Source organism: Taudactylus pleione, unplaced genomic scaffold (assembly GCF_031769625.1).
Source record: "Taudactylus pleione unplaced genomic scaffold, aTauple2 ptg000214l, whole genome shotgun sequence".
NCBI lineage: Eukaryota > Metazoa > Chordata > Amphibia > Anura > Myobatrachidae > Taudactylus > Taudactylus pleione.
In genome coordinates, this window is record NW_028284616.1 from 17,075,517 (window position 1) to 17,099,802 (window position 24,286).

At 43.1% G+C, this 24,286-nt stretch overlaps 1 protein-coding gene across 1 annotated transcript in view; it reads left to right on the forward strand.

Moving 5' to 3' along the window:
- Positions 1-6,085: 6,085 nt before the first annotated feature.
- The window catches only part of LOC148517647 (small integral membrane protein 7-A), a 28,935-nt gene continuing 10,734 nt past the window's right edge, over positions 6,086-24,286 (forward strand). The window contains exons 1-4 of the mRNA XM_088478484.1: positions 6,086-6,195; positions 10,401-10,442; positions 10,801-10,853; positions 23,809-23,899. Coding sequence (XP_088334610.1) covers positions 6,170-6,195; positions 10,401-10,442; positions 10,801-10,853; positions 23,809-23,899 — 212 coding nt within the window. The 5' untranslated portion in view covers positions 6,086-6,169. The remainder of the gene's footprint in view (positions 6,196-10,400; positions 10,443-10,800; positions 10,854-23,808; positions 23,900-24,286) is intronic.

The following is a 24,286-nucleotide window of genomic DNA, read 5'->3' on the forward strand; positions in this document are numbered from 1 at the left end:
TCGCTCAGCCTCTGTACATGCTAATACATATGCCCATAGTCTGAATGGTGAAATTCATTGCAGACGCAGCACTGACTGTGCAAAGACTTGTGAAACTATGAAGCTGATGTCACATTAAAGCAAAGCCTTCTTTCCAACCATGGACAGAGACAATGCAGAAAACTGTCATGTTTGACAACAAACAATTGAGAAGCTTTAAACAAACACAGCATAGAGTACACTGGAGGGTCATTTGTATTTTCTTACTATCCACAAACAGCAGAGTGTGAATGTGTGAATGTTTTGTTTAAGAGAACTGTACATTTCTATGTTACATATAGATTAGATATTATAGTAGGAAATATACATCTGTTTATTACAGTATAGCAGCTAATTAAATAAAATGTTTATTTCTGTTTATTTAGTTAAGATTAAGTAAGGGTTAAGGTGTAGATTTTGTTGTTAAGCAAATACACTGAGACAGTTAAGTTGAAAGAGTACATCTATAGGACTGATGTATTATATTGTATTAGATATTGAGACTCACCCTGATTTTCTTTCTTTTTCAGGATATGTTATCAAGAAAAATGACGTCCCTCATGTTTATTCCGGGATTTTGATACAGAAGCTTTCTTGTGATATTACTGTATATCAGAGACTATATTACAGTGCCAAGGACAACAGTGAAAGACTGTTAAATTGTATGGATTCATCCACAGTGCAAGGGTGGGGAGATACGGACTTTAAATCCATTGGAATGTGGTGTGATTCTCACACAGGACAATTACCATCGAGGACTCAACATGTTTTATACATGTGTGTTTACCTGATAATGTGTATTACCTTAGTACATTATAAGATAAAAGGGTGCCCAGTAAAAAATACCACAAAAGTATTGTGGTATGTGAGGGAAATAATAAAAGGTGGGCAGAGGAGATTACCTGAAGGATATTATTTTGTATGTGGACATCAGGCATATAAGTTTTTACCATGGGGAGGATCCGGTAGCTGTACTATGGCCCGGTTATCACCTGCAACATGGATTCAGAAGAAGTTAGATGTAAAAATAATGCCCACTCATATGATGCATAAGAGGCTTTGAAACAGAATAAAGAAAGGGCTAATGATTTGGTCTTCATACCTTGGTATAAGAAGATGGGTATGGCTTTAACTCTCTATGGGTTACAAGTTGAAAATGCACATAATATAGAGGCATTGGCCCGGTTATTTGACAATGTAACTGATAACATTTTATATGTACTAGATATAACAGCTGATACTTTACGGTATCATGTTAATTAAAATATTGAGACAACATCAATTGGTTTTGGATTATCTGACAGCAGCTCAAGGAGGTATGTGTCAAATAGTGGGTCCCGCATATTGCAGACAATTTTAGTGACCCTATAACAGCACATATTAAGGAAGTACATAAGTTAAAGGAAGAATTTAGTAAAGCTCATAATGACCCAGAGTATGACCTAGATAGTATAGGATGGCTATCCTGGCTAGATCCAGCTAATTGGTTCTCTGGGATCAAAGGGTGTTTCATGGGAATCTTACATTTAATAGGATATATTTTAATAATGATTTTAGCAATATATTTGGTGAACAAATGTGGTATATGGTTATTAGGAAAATTTTGTTCTAGTGTAGAAAATGTTAAATCATATCCTGTTAAGATGATAACTAATACAGGAGAAATTTGGAAGGTATATGGTGCAATATCACCTGAGAGCAAGGGTGGAGTGTAACAGAAGTGACAAAAATTGAGTTTTCAAGCCATTTTGATGTTCAGTGTTCTCAGTCGGTTTTGCAATATATACAGATTGTGACACAGTCTAATATATGTCAATATGTTTTAGAATGCTAACTAGTTAGCTATTACAAATGTAATGTTATGAGACAACATATACTTAAGACTGCGTCAACATGGTTTTACCTTCAACTACGCACCATAAATGTACTCAATTTCTAAGACAACAGTGCCCCCTACTGTCTCAATCTACTTGGGTGTATTGCAAAAGATGACCTTTATACCTTTTAAAATGCCTATTCAGGAGTTTTGCCCTCAGCATCTAGCCTATATTAGCTGTACTGTGTCAGTGTGGAAGGAGCCTTATTCCTGGAACCACACTGACTGCAGAAGTGCCAGGAGATCCCGTTTGAATGTAATACAGTCTCTAGATGCTGAGAGAAAGGCTCCTGGATTTTGCTGATGTGATTGCTGTATCTACTGAATGAATCGACAATTGTAGCTAAGTATATTAAATTTACACTTTTATATTCATTTTGTTTGTTTAAGTATCATTTCTGGGAATCCACCCATCTGGGATCTTTTAGATTGAACCCACTTGTAACATTTGGCGATGCGCGTCCCCGCCGTCGTACATCGGCATCGTAGATCTTATGGAAAATCCATAAGATCTGCGATCCGTCATGCTGTTAGATAGGGAAACGAAACATCTTGTAAGATGCATTGTTTACCATTCACAGCAGCATGTGATGCATCGGGCTGATTTTTAAAACGTACCAAGGTATAGTACACTTTCAAATCTCCCCGTGTATAGGCCATAGACACCGCTGGGTGTGTCATGAAGTGCACATGCAGTGAGTGCCTGACAGTGACACTGTGAGACTGACTGTACACAGTTACCAATAGCTGCAGCAGCCAGACACCCCAGCAGCCAACCAGGGTTCAGTGAGAGAAGCACCAGTGACAGTGAGCCAGGGGTGGGACTGTCCTATGTATTGCAGCTGATTGGCTGACCAGACTGTCTTTCACTCTGTCAGCCACCACCCCCAGCAGCAGCATGCACGCAGCAGTAGTAGCCCAGTCAGTGTTTTGTACACTCTTCTTAAGTTGTAGTTGAATATAAAACAAGGAGAGAGCCAGCTGGCAGCTCAAAGCAGTGAAAGCACCACACTGTCACAAAAAAAATAAAAAACATTGGAAAAGCATCGGGGGAGAAATCTTGCGATGGTGATGAAACATTGGATCCTAAACATTGCAGGGTTGAACATCGAAACAATTTGACCGATGTTTCCGATGAAACATCATATGATTCCCATCCCTACTTCACAGAGGCACTATCAGAGGTGCCAAGAGAGGGGGGGAGGGATGGGTACTAATTACTTGGGCCCGGGCTTGTTGGGGGGGCCTAGGTCCTATGCCGCCCACCCTTCCTCCCTCCTACCTGTTGTTGCTGTGCTGCAGTGGGAGACTACTTCCACAGAGCAGCAGTCTCCTCTCCTCTGCCTGTGGGGGGGGGGGGAGTGATCACAATGATCGTGCCCCCCCTGTATTTGCGCCGGGCTAAGGGGCTCACAGCGTCCTCCTCCCCAGTGCTGCAATAGCGGTTTATTGTTTTCTAAGGGGATGTGGCCGTGCCTCCAGCAATTAGGCCACACCCCCGATAGTAACGGGGCCTGGGCTGGCTCTCTATGGCTCTGGGCACTATTGCTTGACTACAGCCACACCAAGAGAGTAAGTGAGGGGCGGGTACTAATTACCCTGACCTGTCAGCAGCCTTTCTCTCCAGTCCAACACACACTGCTTTGTGCTGGGCTACAGTGGGGCTAGTGAGGCTGCTGCTGCTGAGCAGCAATCCCCTCTGCCAGCGCAGAGTTTGGGGGGAGCTATCACACTGATCATGCCCCTCCCCTCGATTTGCCCCTGGCTGAGGGGTTTAGAGCACCCCCTCTCCAGTGCGCACACTGCAATTAGTTTTTTAAGAATTTTTTTCCACACCTTCCAAGATTAGGCCAAGCTACCTGAAAATAACCGGGACCATGCCGACTCTCTACAGGCCTGCTTGACTATGCAATACTGATATCACAGAGGCTCTATTACTGCCTATGCAGTAATAAATATTAACATCAGAAAGGCAGTATTGCTTGACGATACAGTAGTAAATACTGACATCACAAAGACACTATTGGTAGACTATACAGTAGTAAATTCTGCCAACACAAAAGAATGTTGCTGCTTTGACCATAGTAACTACTGACATCACAAAGGCACTATTGCTCAACTATACACCCATCAGTATTAACATTATAACCAGGGCTGGCTCCAGGGGTCTGAACACCCTGTGCCGGCCCGTTACTATGCGCCCTTTATTGGGGGCCTCATTACCATATGCCACGCCCCCAAGTGACATTATTTGGAGGTGTGCCCGCATGGCACGCCTCCAAATAACATCAGGCTGGGGATAAAGCCCAGCCCTCCGTCACTGGCTGGGGTTCCCCCAGCCCTCTCCCATTAGTGAATGGATGCCGCGCGCATGCATTCACACTCTGGGGGTCCGACACCGCTGCACAGCTGCGGCGGTGGGGGTCCCCAACCTCCCGACTTGACCACCCGCGGGCCACCTCGGCCCACGGGAACAGCGGGACAGTACTGTCCCGCAGAAATCGGGATGTTGGGGAGGGGTGCGCCCTCTATGGGTGGCGCCCATGTGCCACCACACTGGTCGAACACCCCTAGAGCTGGCCCTAATTATAACCACCAGCCTAGTACTATGTAGGTCCCCCTCGTGCTACCAAAACAGTTCTGACACTTTGAGGCATGGACTCCACAATATGTCTGATGGTGTTCTATGGTATCTATCACCAAGATGTTCGCAGCAGATCCTGTAAGTTGCGAGGTGGGGTCTCAATGGCTCTGGCTTGTTTTCCCAGCACATCCCTCAAATGCTCGATTGGATTGAGATCTGGGGAATTTGGAGGCCAAGTCAACACTTTGAACTTTGTCATGTTCCTAAACAATTATTAAACAATTTCTTTGCAGAGTGTCAGGGTGCATATTCCTGCTGAATAAGGCCACTGACATCAAGGAATACTGTTGCCATGAATGGGTGTAATTGGTCTGCTACAATGTTTAGGTGGGTTGTAAATGTTAAAATAATATCCACATGAATGGCAGTACTCAAGGTTTTCCAGCAAAACATTGCCCAGAAATTATACTGCCTCTGCCAGCTTGCATTTTTCTCATAGTGGCATAACTAGGGGGAGTCGAGCGGGGCACATGCCCTGGGCTCTGGCGGACCTAGCAGCAGGGAGGGTGCTACCAGCCAGGTCAGTGCGGTCCGTGGCACTACACACTAAAACAAACACACCGCTGCCGGGTAGTACATTCACTGACAGTGAGTGTACTACCCGGCAACGGTGTGTTTGTTTTAGCAGCCAATAAGAGTCAGATTCTTATTGGCTGCTGCACCCAGGGCCGGCGCAGGGCTGGAGCTAACTTATGAGCTCCACCTTCCAGCTCCTGCAGTGGTTGAAGGGATAGACATCATGACGTCTCTCCCATAGTGCCGTGTGGGACCGGAGGAGCGACGGCAGCGGGCACTGGAGCGGACATTCGAGTAAGTAGTTTTGTGTTGTTTTATGTGTAAGGAGCACTACTACAGAGGCACTTCATAAGGGACACTACTACTGGGGGCTTTGCCTAATGGGCAGTATTACTTGGGGCATTTAGGTGCATACAGAATGGAATGTTCCCAAAGTGATGAGAAATGGTGGCGTCATGTTGACAGGCCCTTTTTTTCAGTAGCCATGCCCCTTGTGACATGTGACCACACCCACTTAAGCACGCGCACGCAGCTGGGGGGGCGCCATTTTTTTTACGCTTGCCCTGTGCACCAAATACCCAGGATACACCACTGCTCATTCTGGTGCCATCTCATTATTATATATGATCTTTACCATTACAAATTACACAGCACATATGCACGTCATCTATTAACGGCGTCTGATGAGCAGTGCAACGGGTGAGAGGGGGCCACTTTGACATGCAAACTTGTCCCTGCCTCCAGCTCACAAAAGTTAGGAGGTAAGCCCTAGTACAAATTGGGCAGGTTCCCAGCACACAATATCACAAATAATAGACTAGAAGCACCAGAAAACTGCACAGCTAATCGCAGTGAACATAGATCTGTCTTCAAACTCCATGTCATTAGCCACTACTACTAGTCTCTAGTCTAGACTAGAGGAGCGACTGAGTGTGTGACCTTAGACTAGAGAGAAGCCAAGAGCCAACCAACCAAGCCGGCCAGCAAAAGGGCGGCGGTCACATGGCACAGTGATGTCACAGTTGTGAGCCTGATCACGTGACTTTGTGACGTTACGAGGATCGCTTCAAAATAGGAAGTGGTTGCTGCTGCCTGGCGGCGGCTGATGTGGCAGGATGATCGGGGACCTGCTGCTGTTCGGGTGAGAGCACGGGTCCGCCCGGGGGAAAGAGGGGGGTCACGTAGTCACCTCACAGCTTAGCTCCCTGCCAGGCGTCACCTGTGCGCAGCAGCCCCACTGTCGTAGTGGTACGGCCAGTCTCAGTGGCACCCAACCCTGACACCTATACAGCGCTGCTATATATACATGCGTTTCGGTAAATGTGCACCTCCATTCCGTACCGAGCATTCCGGTGGCTGCGTGTGTGTGCTTAGTGCTGCTGACAGTGTCCGCATGACCCCCCCTATCTCCCTCTTTTGCAGGATGTGGCTGTTTACTTAAGGTCACAGTAGTCAATATAGTTGTTTTCCATCTGTTTTACCTTTTTTATATAGTAATTGTAGTTAGTGTTATTCAGTAGCTTACAGGATAATCATGACGTTTAGGGGGCTATTCAATTGTTTGTTTATGTTGCAGTAATTAATGGGCGCCCAATGTTGCAATTCAATAGTTTTGGGCGCTCATTATTGCACTCTTCGCAGGTATTTAGCCCGGGTTTAGCCATATAAAATGGCTAAACCAGTCTAAAGTCCAGGTTAAGGTGCCCAAAATCTAAGCCTGATCTGTTAAATGCTTGGATTCAGTGGGCGGAATTCAATTGTTTTAGCGTGCCCGATCTCCCGCCTAAAGTGTCGGGAGATTGTGGGGCGCTATTCAATTGATGATGTTTATCGTACTGATTGCGCCCTTAGAAGTCAGGTTTAGCCACGTAAAACAGCTACACCTGACCAAAGTGCTGGGCGCAATCGCGAAAAGTGCTGTTTTGGCACCCGGGTAATTTTTTCGCCTGTTTCAGCTCTCATCCCCCTGGGGGTGCGAGCTGAAATGGTGCGCCAGCAGCTGATCGCTCCTGACAGGAGCAACAATTAATTAGCTCCAAACAAAAAAATGGCAGCTGCTCAATCAATCTGGTAGCACTTTTACAGGTGCATGAAAGGGAGGGATCATACCAAGTAGAAAAGAGAGGGGGGTTTAACCCCCTATTGTTCCTCAGCACACTGAATTATACTAGCAACAATATATGAACACTATATGGTAATAGAATTTCAGAGGTATTAGTTGCATGCATTTGCAAATACATGGGATGCTGCTAGGCCTCGTCAAGGCTTCTCTGTCACTAGCAGTCCCTACACTAAACTGTTCACGTCCGGGGCGCAGAGCACCCCAAAATAACGTCCAGCCCAGGACCCCCCAGGGCATCACACGAAAAATGGAAAAAGAGTCACAGTGCAGTGTAAAGTATAGAAGTGTGCAAGTAATTACTAAGTGTTAAGGGGTTAAAATGTATGTGAAAAATTACATGAATAATAAACAAACATAAAAAGGTGATGTGAAAAGTAACTATGTGTATTAAGTGGTGATGCCCTCAGGAGGCCCAGCCAGAGCAGCCTCGGGGGCCCTACGCCCAAACGCTCACCCCAAATGTAATGTATGCCAATTAAAGCCTCATAATAAAGGCACATATATATTTTTGGCAAATGTAAGGCCTCATGATAAAGGCACATAGATAAATGCATCTGAATTGAGAGCCAGCTTACCTGGGAGTCACCCCTGGGAACTCCAACTAGCACTACTAGAACCAGCATGCCCTGCTAATGGTGCAGTGTAAACGGTGCAACCTGGGTTATCTGACCTGGGTCATGCCTAAAATGAGCTGATTGGTGGTTGTGGGGCATTCACCTCCCACTTTTTATGACCTCACAGGTTTAGCAGGGCAGACCTGAGTTCAGTGTGAACAGAGCTGACCTGGGAGTTACCCAGATCGAAAGTGCAGTGTAAATGGGCCTGACCTGGGTCTGACCAGGGTTGGAACCATGTCCAAAATCCCAGGTCGGACCTGGGTTTTTGGTGGAAAAGAGGTATTATTTACTCTTATCATCATCTGAGTTTTATTAAAAAGAACCTGTCACATTTCAACTGATATTTGTTTTATACCGTGCCTAATGCACTGTTGCAATGCAGATAAATATTTTACTATGAAGCCCAGAAAATGGAGAGTAATAAAGCATTCCTTGCCTGCCAATGTGGGCACAGTGTGAAATGTCATATGCATTCTGCACTATACTTGCTGTGGAGTTGGCTTAATTTACCTGGGATGTAAGAAGACTGTCACCAAGGTTTCTTTTCCAGTTCTAGAAGAAATGAGAACATTAAGATAGCAGTGCATAGATTATAGCCAATTACAGATCAGAAAGAGATTAAATGGAATTCAGTCCCAGTAGTTGATGAAGCTGCTGTTGACCTTGCTGGACATGGGACCACTTCACTGAAAAACTCAACCAACTTTAAGGATATTATAGATAGAAGACTTGGATCAGATTTTAAGAAAATCTGCCGGTTGCTTTAATTTTCAGTGAATGCCCAGTATTAGAAGTTGTCCTGTTTCAGTTACAGGAAGTAAACCCACATGTATGTTGGCATGGATGGATGCCAGGAAATTAAAATTACTATGTGTACTGTATAACCACTTTATGTATATCAATCATGAAAACAGAAACTGTAGAATTGAATAGTGGAGTATATACTTTTTAATTTTATTTTAAAGATTACATCAGGCAGCAACAGTATGGGCACAGTGTGCTACATAATGTTTGTTAAACATGTCAACACTATAGTGATATAAATTCTATCACTTATAATTTAGCTCTGTAATATGACTGTCTTTTATTAGTAGGTTTACATGCTCTGTAATCAGAAAAATTAGATAAAGTCGGTATACATTTGAGTGTGATGTATACAGTGCTCTGTTTCCTGTCCATACTTGCTTATTAAGAAGATTCATAGGGCTATATTTACGAAGCTTCTCTGCGGGTTTCAGGTCAAAAGCATCGCTCACATAAGCGTAAGCCTGGCTTGCTTTACACTTTAAGTACTGGAGTTGAGAACCATTGCTTTAAGAGAAATCTGGAGCAGAGCCATGACGACCAAGTACAGGATTAGTGTTCAATTTACCCACATGTATAGGTAGACAAATAGTGCAAGATTTCACTGTTCAGCTCCTCATTTGTTCATTATCGGCTACTTTTATACACTGGGACTGATTCAGAGGTGGATGCAGTGCCGATATTTGCGCAGTTGTCCGATGTTTTTTGTACTGTGCATGCATACCGATGGTTACTGCCGGCGGTCGAAGAAAGAAGTTGGATGCAGAGAGAGAATTTCAGAGGGTGGTAATTAGACGTGGGGGGGTCTTGTCCAAAGTCGCAATGGCACAAGAAGCCATTTCCGTCGGACATTCTGAGCAACCATAGGCCTCCTCTAATGTCCGATGGTGCAACTATTGTGCATTCGATGGTGCAACTTTTTACGGCAGGTGGGCGTCTTAGTAGGCATTAGCATAAATTCTGTCTTGCCAGCATTTGACCTTTTATTGTTTTACTTGTAGATTGGTTGCCAGGTTGGATTAATACCGACAGTTGGGATGCAGGAGCTTAGAATGCTGGCGCCGGAATCACGTCACCTGTCAAAATCCCGGTGCCGGTATCCCGGCGGGAAGTAGTGTTGTTAGGGGGAGGCTTAGGGTTAGGCACCCCGGGGGTAGGTTGCTAGGTTTAGGCTATGGGGGGGGAGGTTAGGTTCAGGCACTAGGGAGGGAGGGTTAGATTTAGGCAGCGGGGAGGGGGTGGGATACTTACCGACAGGTGTCTGTGTCCTAACCCTGTCAGGATGCCGAAATCAGGATTCTGATCGCCGGCATCCCGCACCCAACCGACGAGGTTATTGTCTTACATGTTTAAATTTAGTTTACATATAATATATGTATCCTCCAAGGCGAGGCAGTTCATGAAACGCTAATGCTGGCCATATCAGCGTGTATGGTCATCTTCCAACCACAGTCCCAGGAGGTCTGGCCCCACTGTCTGAGTGCCGAACTCCAGTTTGGTGACCCACATATGTCGCCAAATTGGAGCAATGACATTACAGCTGCAGAATTCACTGCAAACTGTAGTAAAATAAGACTTAATATGTAGTATGAAGGTTGTTGCTATTTTGATACTTTTTTTTTTTTTATAAAACTTTTTTTATTTATACACTGCTTCCATAGTAAAAATGAAATCCTGTTGTTGCATTGAAAACTCCATGTACTTAACATTGAAGCAGAAGATACTAAATTAGATTAATTAGTTTATCATACATTTTGTTTTGGTTATTCTTTATATGTATTCTCTTTCATTCCACCATGACAGGACACTGCTGGTGAATGCAGGGGCAGTTCTAAACTTCAAACTGTAAGTTTCCATTCTACTTCTTCCACTTTAATATTCTTTCCTCAAGATCAATTTTTGTGAAATCTGTACCTTAATTATCCTAATTAGCTGTGGTTGCTAATATAAATCTAATTATATACCTGTGTCAGTAACTATCCCACTGATATATTTTCATGCATTTCTAATGCCATTAACGTTGTATACTTGTTCGTATCTTGAATTTCTTTGGAAGGCTTTTCAAGTGTTGCACTTATGTTTGTACAATTTATGCTGTTAGCATTGTTACACACTGGTTTGGAATGGCTGCCTGAAATGATAAACAGCTGTAATCTTTCACTTCAACTGACATTTACAGGCGTCCTCTTCCTTTATATCCCAGGAAGAAAAGAGATTCCCAAGGATTTGGAGATGATCCTGCTGTGGCCACCACAGGTAAGTAAGGAAATATCGTTGGAGCTAATGGGCGGAATTCAATTGTTTACGCGGGCCGGATCTCCCTACCACTTTGGGCGTGATTAGCGCAAAAAATGGCAGCAATTAATAGCGGCCCGCGATCTCCTGTCACTTTAGGCAAAGTGACAGGAGATCGCGGGCCGCTATTCAATTGCTGACATTTTTCACGCTAATCGTGCCCAAAGCGGTCGAGTTTAGCCGCGTAAAGCAGCTACCCCCGACCAAAGTGCTGGGCGCGACCACAAAAAAGTGATGTTTGGGCGCCCAAACAGGTCACTTTTCGCACATTTCAGCTCTCAACCCACTGGGGCTGCGAGCTGAAATGGTGGGCTGACAGCTGATCGCGCCCGACAGGAGCAACAATTGAATAGCTCCGTCGGGTGCGATGGGGGCTGGAAACAATTGAATTCCGCCCAATGAATCAATGGCTGCCTTGTGCTGATGAGAAGTACATTATTTCTGGACAGTTGAAAATAAAAGCTGATAATTTCCATGTTCCTGTGATTAAGTTTTCAGTGTACATATATATTTTCTTTAACAATGATCTGCTCTGTTTTTTTTTAATTATTATTGCTTAAAACTAAACACAGGACGTGAAAAAACATCTCAGTAAATTATATGGTTTAATTCTTTAACCATGATTTTAAAGATGAGTTTCTAAGATAGGAAGAGGAAGGCCTAAAGGGTAAGTACATCTTGACAAAAACTTTAAAGTAAGCTCCCGAAAGTCTGCTAAAGAATGAGCATATGTAGTAGAATTGGAATATCCTCTCCTATAGTTTCTATGAGATGTGATTATATAAATCCTTCCTCTTCTCAGTGTATGGAGGTAGAAACTCAAATGGTATACTTGTAATAAGATAAGCTAAGTCCAAACCTGTACAGAGAAAATCAAAGGGATTCATGTGAGACATACAGACTGGGGTGATGAGGGGGGATACTACTTACCCAGGTTGGCTGGAGTCTCCCGACGGGGGCCTGGTCAGTACCACATTGGGCAGGGAAAGGGATGAGCCTGCTACTGCAGCCTCTCTCCCCAGCCCAGCACACGCTGCTGTGTGCTGGGCTGCGGAGGATCCAGGCAGGCAGCAGGAGCCAGTCCTCTCTCTCCCCCTGCAAGTATTATGGGGAGGGGGCAGCAATCGCACTGGTCTGCCCCCTGGGCAAGGGAAACAAATCTGCCCCCCTTCTCAGTGTGCTGCACCACACATTGTATTTTTGTATTAAAAAAAGATGAAATAAAAAAATGGGAGGGGGCGTGACCACGTCTTGACTAGGCCACACCCCTCCCAAGTACCTGAGTCCTTCACTGCTCTTGACGGCCCTGCTTACAGAATGTTTCTCTGATAGAGGTTCTATGAAATGACGACTAACCTTGGCTGTATTGTCTTTGAATTTGGATTCCTTAGCTGAGCCCTATCCTATTTCACAATTAGAGATTGTTTCATCTGAACCCCAGGTTTGTGCTCAGAGCTTTTCAACTGATGTATCCCACTGGCAAGCAGGAGGTGGCTGTATAGTTTAGTAGGATATTGGGCATTTCAATTCCTGGAGCCAGATTAACGGTAATCCTAAAGATTCTAAGGAACATAGGGCCTGATTCATCAAGGAACGCAGTTGCTAATGTGCACGCAATTGGCCGATTGTTGCGTACTGCGCATGCATACACATCACAGAGTGAATGACAAGACGTGCCAATAGTGGCCGATGACGGGGCGTCGGCCGAACGCAGGCATGCCAGTGCATTTGAACGCCGTTGCAGGGGCGTACATAAATTATCTACTAAGATGCCCTATGCAGCCTAAGGCCCCATAGCGTGTGTGGAAGTTAGCCATTTCTGAGTTAGGTCAGACCTTGTGCAAGTGTGTGTTAGGCTGCAGTCTTGCTAAACATTACGGATGTGTGTAAGGTAAAGTGGTCGTCCTTATGTAGTGCAGCGGCGGCATATCGATCGCAATGGATTAGCATACTATCGCATTTGAACTGCATGCGTAATGGCTATTGCATTCACAGTTGCGTTCTATAGTGAAACAGGCCCATAGTCCCCCATAAATAAATCGGTTAAATGGCATTGAACAACACAGAGAAAGGTATGTAAAAAAAAAAAAAAAGTGTTTCAGATGAGCAGTAGAACTGGACAAAGCATTTATCTTCATGACATTAAAACATCAAAACCAAGAGAACAGTGGGCCTGATTCAGAGCCGGACGCTCTGACAGAGCGCTCGCTCTGAATTAGAGCCGGTCTTTTTTAGAACGGCCTCCTGGCGAGCGGCCAGGAAGATGGTCGCGATGGGCAAGACCATCACGACCATCGGGCTTGCGACGAGACCCTTGTGGTAGGGTCTCGTTGCCGCAAGCCCCAGAGAGATTTCGACTCTAACAGAGCCGAAATCTCTCCCACTGACATCACTCTTGATGTCAGTGGGGCCACCCCCAAACGGAGGCGTTCACATGGGAACGCTTCTGTTTGGGCAGCCACTCCCCCGGCCCGCCCACCAAAGGGGGCGTGCTGTCACTCAACACAGACAGCACGCCCCCTTTGTTGCGAGACCCGGAGCAACGGAGTGCCCGTCGCTATCTGGGTCTCGCGCACGAGCACGACGGAGCCGGCTCCGTCATGCGCACTGGCACACCATCGACCCAGTTGCGAGCGCACAGAGCTTGCGACCGGGTCTGAATCAGGCCCAGTGTTTGGTCCATTTGTCTTGTCTAGTCCATTATAACCGTTGCTAAAGAGGGCATAAAATTCAGGGGCAGTATCTTGGATAGATTTGCTCAAGAGATCTACATTCCGTTAATATTTCAGCATTGGAAAGGAGATAATGTGTGAGGACAATTGTCCTCCATTGCCATTTTCTTTCCTTACCCATCCTTTTTTTCTGTAACCTAGTCTGAGCAGGAAATATAGACAAGTCTTATTGCTCTGTGGTGTTTTAAGGTGCCTACACACATTGCGATGTGCTCACGATCCTACCTGAGGCACGATTTCCCCTGAACTCTCCCCAGGCAGCTCCCCGGCAGTCGTGGTCATGATTTGGAGTAAAAAATGTCCAATCTGACTTAAGATCTATCGTGCATCCAGTGCATTGTGTCCCAGATTGGCAAATCTGCCCTACAGAACTGCAGATCTGAAGATGCGATGTACGACGAGCGGGGACGCGCATCGTGATCGTGAGTAGAAACCCACTATTTGGGCATATTTTACACAATTTGTCAAAATCGGGCAAATCGTGTAAAAGAATCACCTTTAGACCTTGAAAGAGGGAGGACTATCAGTGTAGACGGAGATCCCCTGGCATTCCCATAAGGTGGCTGAGTGGCCATTTTTTTTTTATTATAAGATGTCTCATTGTTATGTTTCACCTTCTTTTTAACTTGATCCAGTAGCAGCTTTCAAAACCATGTGCATCTTCCAGGTGTTTAGTAGGATTTCAATCATAGCTCTATAAAACTGAAGTGATTCCTTGACCTAGGCTTTAGACAGAAGTTTGTTTTTGTGGTTATAGTCTTGAATGAGACATGTCCTATCTCCTGGCCTAGTATTGGCAGTACTTTAGAACTAAGGACCATGTAATTACCATCCCATTCTCTTGCAGTATGGTGATTATTTATAATGTATGTTTCAACTTTGCTTCGTCTGTTGCCTTGGATGGGAACATTATTTATTAATTTAATTTTCATTTATCATCTTAATAAGCGTAACAAAGTATTAAGATAATACAAAGAGAAACAAATTGAACAGTTGTACATTTCACATCACAAAAGGCAAATGAGTGTCATAGTTATGCACATTTTATAAAGGCTGAAAGAGCAGCATATTCAAGAAACTTAAAATTAAGTTAGAAATGTCAATTTGCAGGCATTGTGGAAATGACTTGTTATTCAATACAAAGAGCAACCTAGGAGATCTGCATGAAAAAGTAAACTTCAAAAAGTGGCAACTGTGATAACAGGACCAATATAGAAGGCTTTTAGTGTAAGCAAAGTATTGGAAGTTTTTAATGTGGTGTTTTTTTTTTCACCCTTTATATGCAATGTTGTAACATTTTCGGGAAAAAACCCAAAAAAAACCCCTTTTTTTCCAAGTTAAAAAACCTATTTCCCATCAGTACAACATCTCTATAAACATGTCCCACATAATTTAACCAATTTTTGAGCTTTTTAGAGAAAATCACCCTAGAAATGACATGTCTTTATTGGCCAAATGATACTATTTAAACCTCCAAAGTACTACTATTATTCACTGGGAGAGATGTACCAGAGGTTCTGCATTTTTTCCCCACTATTTTACCTCAAAATAAAGGCTTTTCTTACCTTTTCGCCTGCTCTCGGAGGTGCTGAGGAATTGAAATGCAAATTAAAATTGTGGTGCGATATTGCAGCAAAAGTGGATCATGGGGCACACATTGCTCCTAAATGATTCACCCCACAAGAAGAAAAAGCAAAAAAGTGGAAGAGAAGAGAAATGGACAGGGGGGTAAAGCATGCTCCTCCATTCAAGGAGGGAGCGTGTGACAATACATTGTTTCTATTTTCTTAATAAACCATCCTTTTGGAGTAGTAGGGTGAAAGAGAGCTTTTCCTGCTCTAATGCCTTTTCTGAGGCCTTAACAATTTGTTTAAAATTTTACATCTCGTCTCTCCTCTTCAGTGTCCATTTTTCTCTCTGGGGACAAGCGACTCAGAGGGTAAGATGTATTATAGTGGCATTCATTGTTCAGCTATAACTCTTCCTGCTTTGTTTCTTTTTTGAGGGGAAGCAGTACCAACGGGATGTAAGAACATCTCGTCTGCCGGAGTGGGGGAGAGAATAATCCTGCCAGAGCCCACAGTGCATTGTCTATTGATGATGCGCTGTGTCTTACCTCGCGTGAGATCTTGCAAGCATTGCGAGATCTCATGTGCAGCCTGGAGCCCAGCAGCTGCTGCAGCCAGAGACAGTGCTGTACCTGCTGTGGTGATGGGGCAACGACAGCTGCAGCTGTTGAAACGGTAAGTGCCACTGACCGTTCATACATTGCCTAGCATATCGGCTCACTATCTTAGATAGCAGCGTTAATAATTACATTAATACATGGGGGAGAAGTGGTATCGGCGCACATAACGTGCACTGATACCACTAAGCCCCAATATCGCTGGTTGATACATCTTGCCCAGAGTGTTCTGTTAGTCAGTGATCTAAGGATTTTATAATATTTAGCTCTGGTCCTGCTTAATCTGGTATTTGTGAGATGTTAAGCAGTCTGTTTGATTAGGGTTATGATTTGTGAAGATATCTAGCTGTAGCTATGGATGGGGGCTCATTATGGTCTATGTGTGACCCAGAAAACTATTTATCATTTGTAGTAACAGTATCTGAATCTCTACGGGTGCCGCCTTATTCCTAAAATACTGACTGAGGGTCAGAGCCGTAACTAGCCTTTTTGGTGCCCTGTGTCAGAGCATTGGTGCCCCCCTCATTTTTCACAGGGGCATAATGCACCCTAAAAAGGGTCACAGCCTCATGGGGAAGGGCCAGGGAAGAGATAGGAGAGGCCAGGAGATGCTGGGGATGAAATAAGAGGAAGCTACAAGCAAGAATGATAATAAACAGAAATTTGACAGGCCCAAACAGCGCCCCCTGACCTGTGGTGCCCTGTGCGATGGCATCGGCTGCACTACCCTAGCTACGGCCCTGCTGAGGGTTTTTAGAATGCAGTGCCCCCAAGCCGACTTTTAGGGGCAGGGAGGGGGTGACGCCAGCCTGTGTTCCCGGAAACGGGGGTGCATCACTCTTGTTTCCTGGAAGTGCCAAGGCCAGGATCTGCATCTGAGGATGCAGATTTCCTAGCCTCGCAAGCTTGCTCAGCTTCAGCTTACTCAGATGGCTGATGTTGATCCAGTTTTTTTTTATATATAATAGTCAATTTTTTCCAGACCGGTAGGTGTGTCCAATGAGTGCCTGATGGGGCATGTTGTATATTGAATCCCAATAATTGCTCCTTGCTGAGCAATTATGTTATGCAGACGGGTCCTGGCAGCATAACAATATTGTATAACATTGCCTTCAGCCTATGAGTATAAGGTGTACATGGAACATGCATTCTGTGTTTAGACTTGACTACCATTCCCAAGATATCTCATTATAGTATGCAAGTATTCCAAATATGGAAAAATCCAAAATACTTCTGGTCCCAAGCATTTTGGATATGGGAGACTCAACCTGTATATATAAAAAGGGTCCGGCACTCGTCCACAAATAATCAAATAATGAACAATAATGCATTGGTGCCTTCCAAAGCAATAAGCAAATATATTCACCATTCTGTGTAGTAAGTGACACACACACACACACACACACACACACACACCCACCACCGATGCAAGTACAAGCTGGTCGGCGCCAGTCTTTATTGTACAATGTCAGAAATATAAAGAAAACATAAATCCTAGCCCTGTCGGGGCACTAACTTCACAGGTAGTTCCCTCACTGCCAGAACCTGGCAGGGCCTAATGCCCTCGCCAGCAACAAAGCACAGCACAGAACTTACAGATAGGTTTTCCAAGTGTCTCTGAGCAAACTCCCTGTCTGCTCTCCCAGGTGAGACAATCAGCCCTAAACACACTAGGCTTATATTGGCCACTCTCAGGTGGAAAACTAACAAGCCTGTTACCAGGCTGCGAGAACCAAAACCTGGAGTGGCCGTGGGTGGAGCCCTCCCTCTCCTCTCACCCACAACCCCCAGGTCCCAAACCGGCTTTTCAAAAAGCCGAAACTCAAGCCTGCTACACTGCAGACTTTCTCCTGGGGATTTTAAACACATAGGACAGGAATCTGGGATAAATGTCCCTGTCACAGACCACTTTACCAGTGATCCTATAACAAAATATAAATATATATATAATGATTTTGTCTGTTTTACCTCCCAACAACTCATCAATCCCATCCCTTATATAATATATTTAATTATTTTGTATTACCCCCCTTATGTAATATATTTAATGATCTTCTCTACCCCCTCACCCCTTATATAATATATTTAATGATCACCCCCACCCTTTATATATGTATTCGTCTTCTATTCCCCCCCCCTCCCCTCACCCTTTATGAAGTTAATGATTCTATTATATATTTCATGATCCCCCCCCCCCCCCCCATATCTGTACAGTTTTAGGGGTCTATTTACTAAACCTTGAATTGAGATAAAGTGAACGGAGATAAAGTACCAGCCAACCAGCTCCTGCCATTTTTCAAACACAGACTGTGACATAGCAGTTAGGAGCAGCAGGTTGGTTGGTACTTTATCTCTGTTAACTTTATCTCCATCCAAGGCTTAGTAAATAGACCCTTAGTCACTAACCTCTACTGACTGGTGTGGGCTGGGTTCAGCTCAGTCCCCTTAACATTATTACTTGTCAGGCAGCTCCAGCCTCCCTCTCATCCTCTTCTTCTTGGGGGATGAGACGTCTCATCCCTGAGTGTCTGTTGTCAGTGCCGTCGTCACCGCTCGAGGATGGGAGCATGTGGGGACAGGGACAGCAGGTGCCAGGCCAAGACCAGTTAGAAGATCCTATGTAGCCAGGTAAGACCAGTAGGGGCCGTCTTCAAGCGTGCCGGGAAAGGAGCTGTGATGGAGGGTGTCACCAACCCCAGCTGACACTATGTGGCCGTAGCTCATTCCCCTGCCCGGTGCCGCTGCATCAGCCCATTGCTTGGATGACTACTTCACTCCTGGCTGTGGATCCGCCATTGCTTTTGAAGAAAGAAAATTATTCACATGCAGGCATCATTAGATACTCTGCTATAAAATTAATCTAACCAACTGAGCACCAGGGACTTCAGTTTCAACAAGGCACACTTTTAGTTTAACAATTTATAGGGCAAACTCAACAATATTGGACACTTCCTACTTTTTCCTTCCCCATAATTTTTATAATAACATTCCCTATAACCTACCTAGCTGTTTTAATATAACCACTCCCTACCTTTTTACTACTCCAATGTCAAACTGGTTCTAATTGCCACCAGGCAAGATGCACCTGGCAATGCATATTATAATTACAGATACAGTATGTAATTATCATTATCTCTCCTATCCAATTAGTCTTTGAATTTGAGGTTGGGGAATGCAATTTTGCACAGACTATAACAAACTGTATAACGCAATAGATCTGTACAAAAGCAGTTTTTCTCTATGCATCAATAAGTGGATGTTCTGCGGATAAGATGTAAGCATGCTTAACATAATCCTATTGGGAAAATATCTCTTGTATGCTCATGAGGGTGTGTGCCTAGGGAATAGTTATCATTTCATGTTTGTAGTATACTACTACTACCCAGAGAGAAGTCTTTGTACAACATTTTATCTTATTAGGTATATTTGGTATATGGTAATAATACATAATTAAATTGTTAAATGTGTTTATTGCTTTGCAGGCAGTATGTATAATCTTACTAAGAGAAGAAAAAGTGTGCAGCCTTCCTCCATTAGCACACATGCATTAGCAAAGAAGAAGAATTACTATTCTAACTTCCATCTTGTAGTGTGCCATTGCTGAGTAATGCTACATTAAAAAGTCATAAGCCTGTAAAACATTTTATTTGCCATTTAGTGTAATGTAGCCTGCAGGTGAATCTACTGCATTTGTCAGCCAAATGCTTTCTAAGAGAGGAAGTCCACATGTCATCTACAAGCTATAAAAAGGTACTCACTGGAAGCTACCACCTTCTATGGCCAGGATAAAAATGGATGCTAACAATCTCATAAAAAATTGGATTATTAGGAGACAAACAACATTTTTTTTATTTTTTTTTGCTCTGTTCCTCTCTCACTAAAATCCACTAAAGTACCAGCTGTAGCTATTGTCATACATTCAGCAATGCCCTCTTCATTGAAAGAACGAGAATGGCTTCCTTTAATATGGACTTGGCATCCCAGGACAAAATAATGATTTATATGATTTTATTTAGTTCAGTTACACTGATGTGGTGTTTGCATTAAGTCAATGCTGTCCAGGTATTACACTATGAAGGCATGTCTGTTCTAGCTTATTGGCAGGCAGAATATTGATCAAAAAATCTACAGAGCTTTCAGAGAAGCTGGATCATTCCTGAAGGATGTGAGAATGCTGATCATGTTTTGTTCTTGTTTGTATTGGATCTCCTCCATGTTTTATTTCATTGTCTATTCCCTTCTTGTATTAAGGCGGGTATCCACTTATAGATATACAAACGAGAGCACGATTACGACATTGCTGTCGTGCTCTCGTTTGTATATCTAGTGATGTGCCTAGGCTGAATGTTAACTCGTTCAGTCCAGGCACATCCCTCATCCCTGCACATGCTGAACCTGACGAGATCGTCAGGTTGACCAGCATGTACGGGCGATGTCGGAAACGACCAGCGGGCACGCACATTGCTGGTCACTTCCGACCCAAACATGCACAATGCATGCGCGATTTGCAAGCAATTGCACGATAACGGCGTCGTTGTCGTGCAATCACTTGGATAAATCGCTAAGTGGATACCCCCCTTTACTTTTACTCTTTTATATAATATACAGACCGTATTTGGTACATACCCTAAACTGCAGTAACCATCCAAAAGTGACAGGATATCATTTAAAAGTCTAATGTGCTCTTTGTTCCTTAAAGGATGCCTGGGAGAAGGTACACATTAAATTTGTAACTAGTCACACTGGTGCTGAGCAAAAAGATTTATACAGACCATAAGTTATCTTGTCTGTGTTGCCCTACATTCCACAACCTCACGGATTTGTCAGATTTGTTCAAGAAGGTTCTCTTGGTCACAAAGGCTGCAAGTTGTTCTGTTTATCTATATAGTGCCTACAATTTATACACAACTGTACAGAGAAACCCACTGAAACGCAGGGAGAACATACAAATGTCCCACTGACAGGGCCCTGCTGGGGAATTGAGCTTGTGACCCCAGTGGTGTGAGGCAGTAATGCTAATCACTTTGCAGCCATACTTGCCCAGGTGACTACACAGGCCTGTATTAAATATGCAAACTGAGACTACAACACTGAGAGATTATCAACAAATTCAATTGTACAGTTACCAGCTTTTGAAATATTACAAGTTATTGCCACATATATGGAAAAGTAAAATTCCTTAAAATGCCCAATCCCCCAGGCAAGGAGAGGATAATATATACTATCTTATAAATTGGTGCACAATGTCATACCCTATTAACTAATCTTCATGTGCAATCTACCAATATGCAGCTTATACTTTTCATGTACAGTAGTGATGTAGCTTCTTTTCAACAGTCACTATGCAAAGAAAAAGGATTATGCTGTCCACAGTTCTAGTTTGCAGCTCACTTTCTGTGCAACGGTTGAAAATAAGGGAAACTAATTAGCAGTATAACTGCCAGTAGTTGTCCCCAGTAATGTTGTGAACCATGGTGAAACAATCCCACTCATTTCAGATGCAAGGATTCAGTTTTCCAGGTGCTCTTGCATTAGCTCCATGTCTTAGTGAAAGAGAATAGACCACACATCTGTCCAGCCCAATGTTCTGCTGTGCCCAGTCTGTTTTTTTTTTTTTTATTTAAGGGGGCAGGTGAGATTGCCACATGTATTGGGGATATGTAGCTATAACCTAATGCAGGATTGCAGTCCCTATTATTCTCCATGGGAACTGTGTCTGGCCTGTTTACCAAGTTCTGCACAGAACAGCATTTCAGAGCTCGGCCTTGTTGGCTGACATAACTTCAGAGCTCGGCCGTGTTGTGCCTATGCAGACCTTTTCATGTGATCCCTTTCCCGTCCGCTTTAAGATTTCGCAATATGACACTGCAACGTGCAAAAGGCAGTGAAGTGATATCGATCACTTCACTGCCAAGGTCTTCGCAGGGAAAGCATGATCTTACAAGGGGCTGTCCCTGCTAGAGCATTTTTCTACATAGGACCTAAGGTAAAAGAGAGTAATAAATGTGTGGATATGGACTGAAGAAAATTCAGTGGCATACCCCAAATATAGATACAATGACCCCCTAATGTCCAGCAAACTCCCAGATTTGAGTAAGACTTCCCACACGCCCATGAGCGATGCAGTGCCCCCACAAGGGTAGCATCACTGGGTAGCCAAAAGCATGATGATGAAATGATCCCTGTCATACACCTTGTTCCACAAACTTGGTTATGCACGTGATCTGCCATCCTTCATATCTCTTCTCATCTCTCAGAAAGGAGGCACGCAAAGTGTGCATATAGGCATGCCATCACCTGAGAGGCTTTACAAGATAACTCTAATATAGACATGTACTTTCGGGTAGCGCAAAGCAAGATAAAATAACAAAAATATACTTTTCTCTGTTCCCCTCAATCCTCCATTCTGGTGGGTACCTTGGTGGTCATAAATGCCCAAGCAGATCTTAATACAAATTGAAAAGATATGACAGTGCTGCTAGAAATTTGAAAAACACGCCCCCCCAAGCAGGAGAGTGTTGCATGCTCAGACCATTATAGCCAGCAGGGGGAGTTGTTGTAACCCGAAAAATTGTGAATACCACAAATGTAAGGTGCTGCCTTTGTGTTGTGTACACAATACTCAAAAGTTCAGTAACAAATTGGCAATAAACCAGCATAATAAAATATACACGCATATAGTGAAAATGCTGCCGCATACACTGGGTAGTCTCCCAGGAAAGATATCAAAAGAAACAAGCCTAAAAGCAATTTTAAGAAAATGCGGCACATGCAATGCAATGTAAATTAACTGGAAAAGTATTACCAAAAAATATATCAATTAATAAATAAACAAAAATAAATAAACAAAGCTGTCTGTGACGGAAACGCGTGTTAGGCTGATAACCAGAGATTTGCCCTTTATTGGACCTTTTTATTACCTACCATCTTGGATTTGAGACTTTGTTTCATCAAAAACCGGAGGATTACATACAAGCAAAGCCTTGCCGGAACCCTACCATTTGAGAGCATTCTACAGCCAAGGGACTGCACAAGCTGCAGGTTATTCCAACCCTGCTGGATTTCTAACATTGCACCCTATAGGACTGAGAAGGCACCCAGTAATTATATTTAGAGCCCCCACTGACTATTTACAACACTTTTGTAAAAGATGGATGGGTCCCTCATCTCTGGTGTTTTAAAATACCCATTTTACAGTATTTCTTCTGAATACTATGTACATAACCGTATAATCGTGTTTGTTATAACATTTGATTATGCATATTAAACTTGCTTTTTATATATTTGCATAGGTCGCTCACACAGTATTTGTTTGTTTTTGTTTATTAATTGATATATTTTTTGGTTATAAATTTCCAGTTAATTTACATTGCATTGCATGCGCCGCATTTTCTTAATATTGTTTTTTGGTTTTGTTTCTTTTGGACTTTTTGTAAAAAAAAGGATTAGGGGAGCAGAGGTGCTGTAAGTAAATTGGAATTATTTTATTTCTTTTAATAAAATTCACCTAGGACAACATTTTACTTTTGGATGTAGTTATTCTTCAAATGCGAGTCACGGGACTTGGGTGTTTTTGTCAATATACAGACATGTATGCAGATATTATTTTTGTCCTATAATTTCAATGAGATGGCATTCAGTCAAATTTGATATGGGCAAGTGCATTTTAAAGTGCACAAACAAAATAAAAATATTCAAACATGCAAACGAGACCTGACAGTCTCAAAGTCCTATAAATCTCATGAATAATGTAAGACTTAAATGAAGCTAGAAGCAGTGTTTTAGGAAGGGGATGTAATCTAATGAAGGGTATCGGCAGGATTTTTTTTTTCCTACTTTTTCCAATGTGCGCATTTTAATATGGACCCCTAATCCTGGTAATGTAGGTATGAGTGCTTTACAAGAGCAAAAGCGCAATGTGGGCATGTATTTATGTGTGGTTGAAATTAGACTAGTTGTTATCCCGAGTTATAAGTATAATTTGTTTCTTCCATCTTAGGTGACAATATTCGGGAGTTTCTGCTCAGCCTTCGGTACTTCAGGATTTTCATCGCTCTGTGGAACATTTTTATGATGTTTTGTATGATTGTGTAAGTATACGTAGATGCTATTGTTTGAGGATGTTCTTCGCTACAAAATAATAAATGTTGTAATTATGAAATTGGGAACACTGATTATAATTAGATACATGAGGGTGATTCTGCACATTGATCAGATTTAGAATATTGAGAACCAACAATATGAAGAGTAATGTCAATGACCAAAATAGTCGCTGAATAGTGTACAAAGTGTTGGTGGTTGCACCTGTGGAGTTGAATGGTAATTATTCAAAGCAGATTGATATGATGTAATCCTAAATTAAAACAGCTTTTAATGTATTATCCTATAATATATTAAAAGCTATGTTTTCATTTGATTACATACTATAATTAAGACTTTTATTCACCTCTTGTGGATCTCACCCTGTTTTGAAGTCT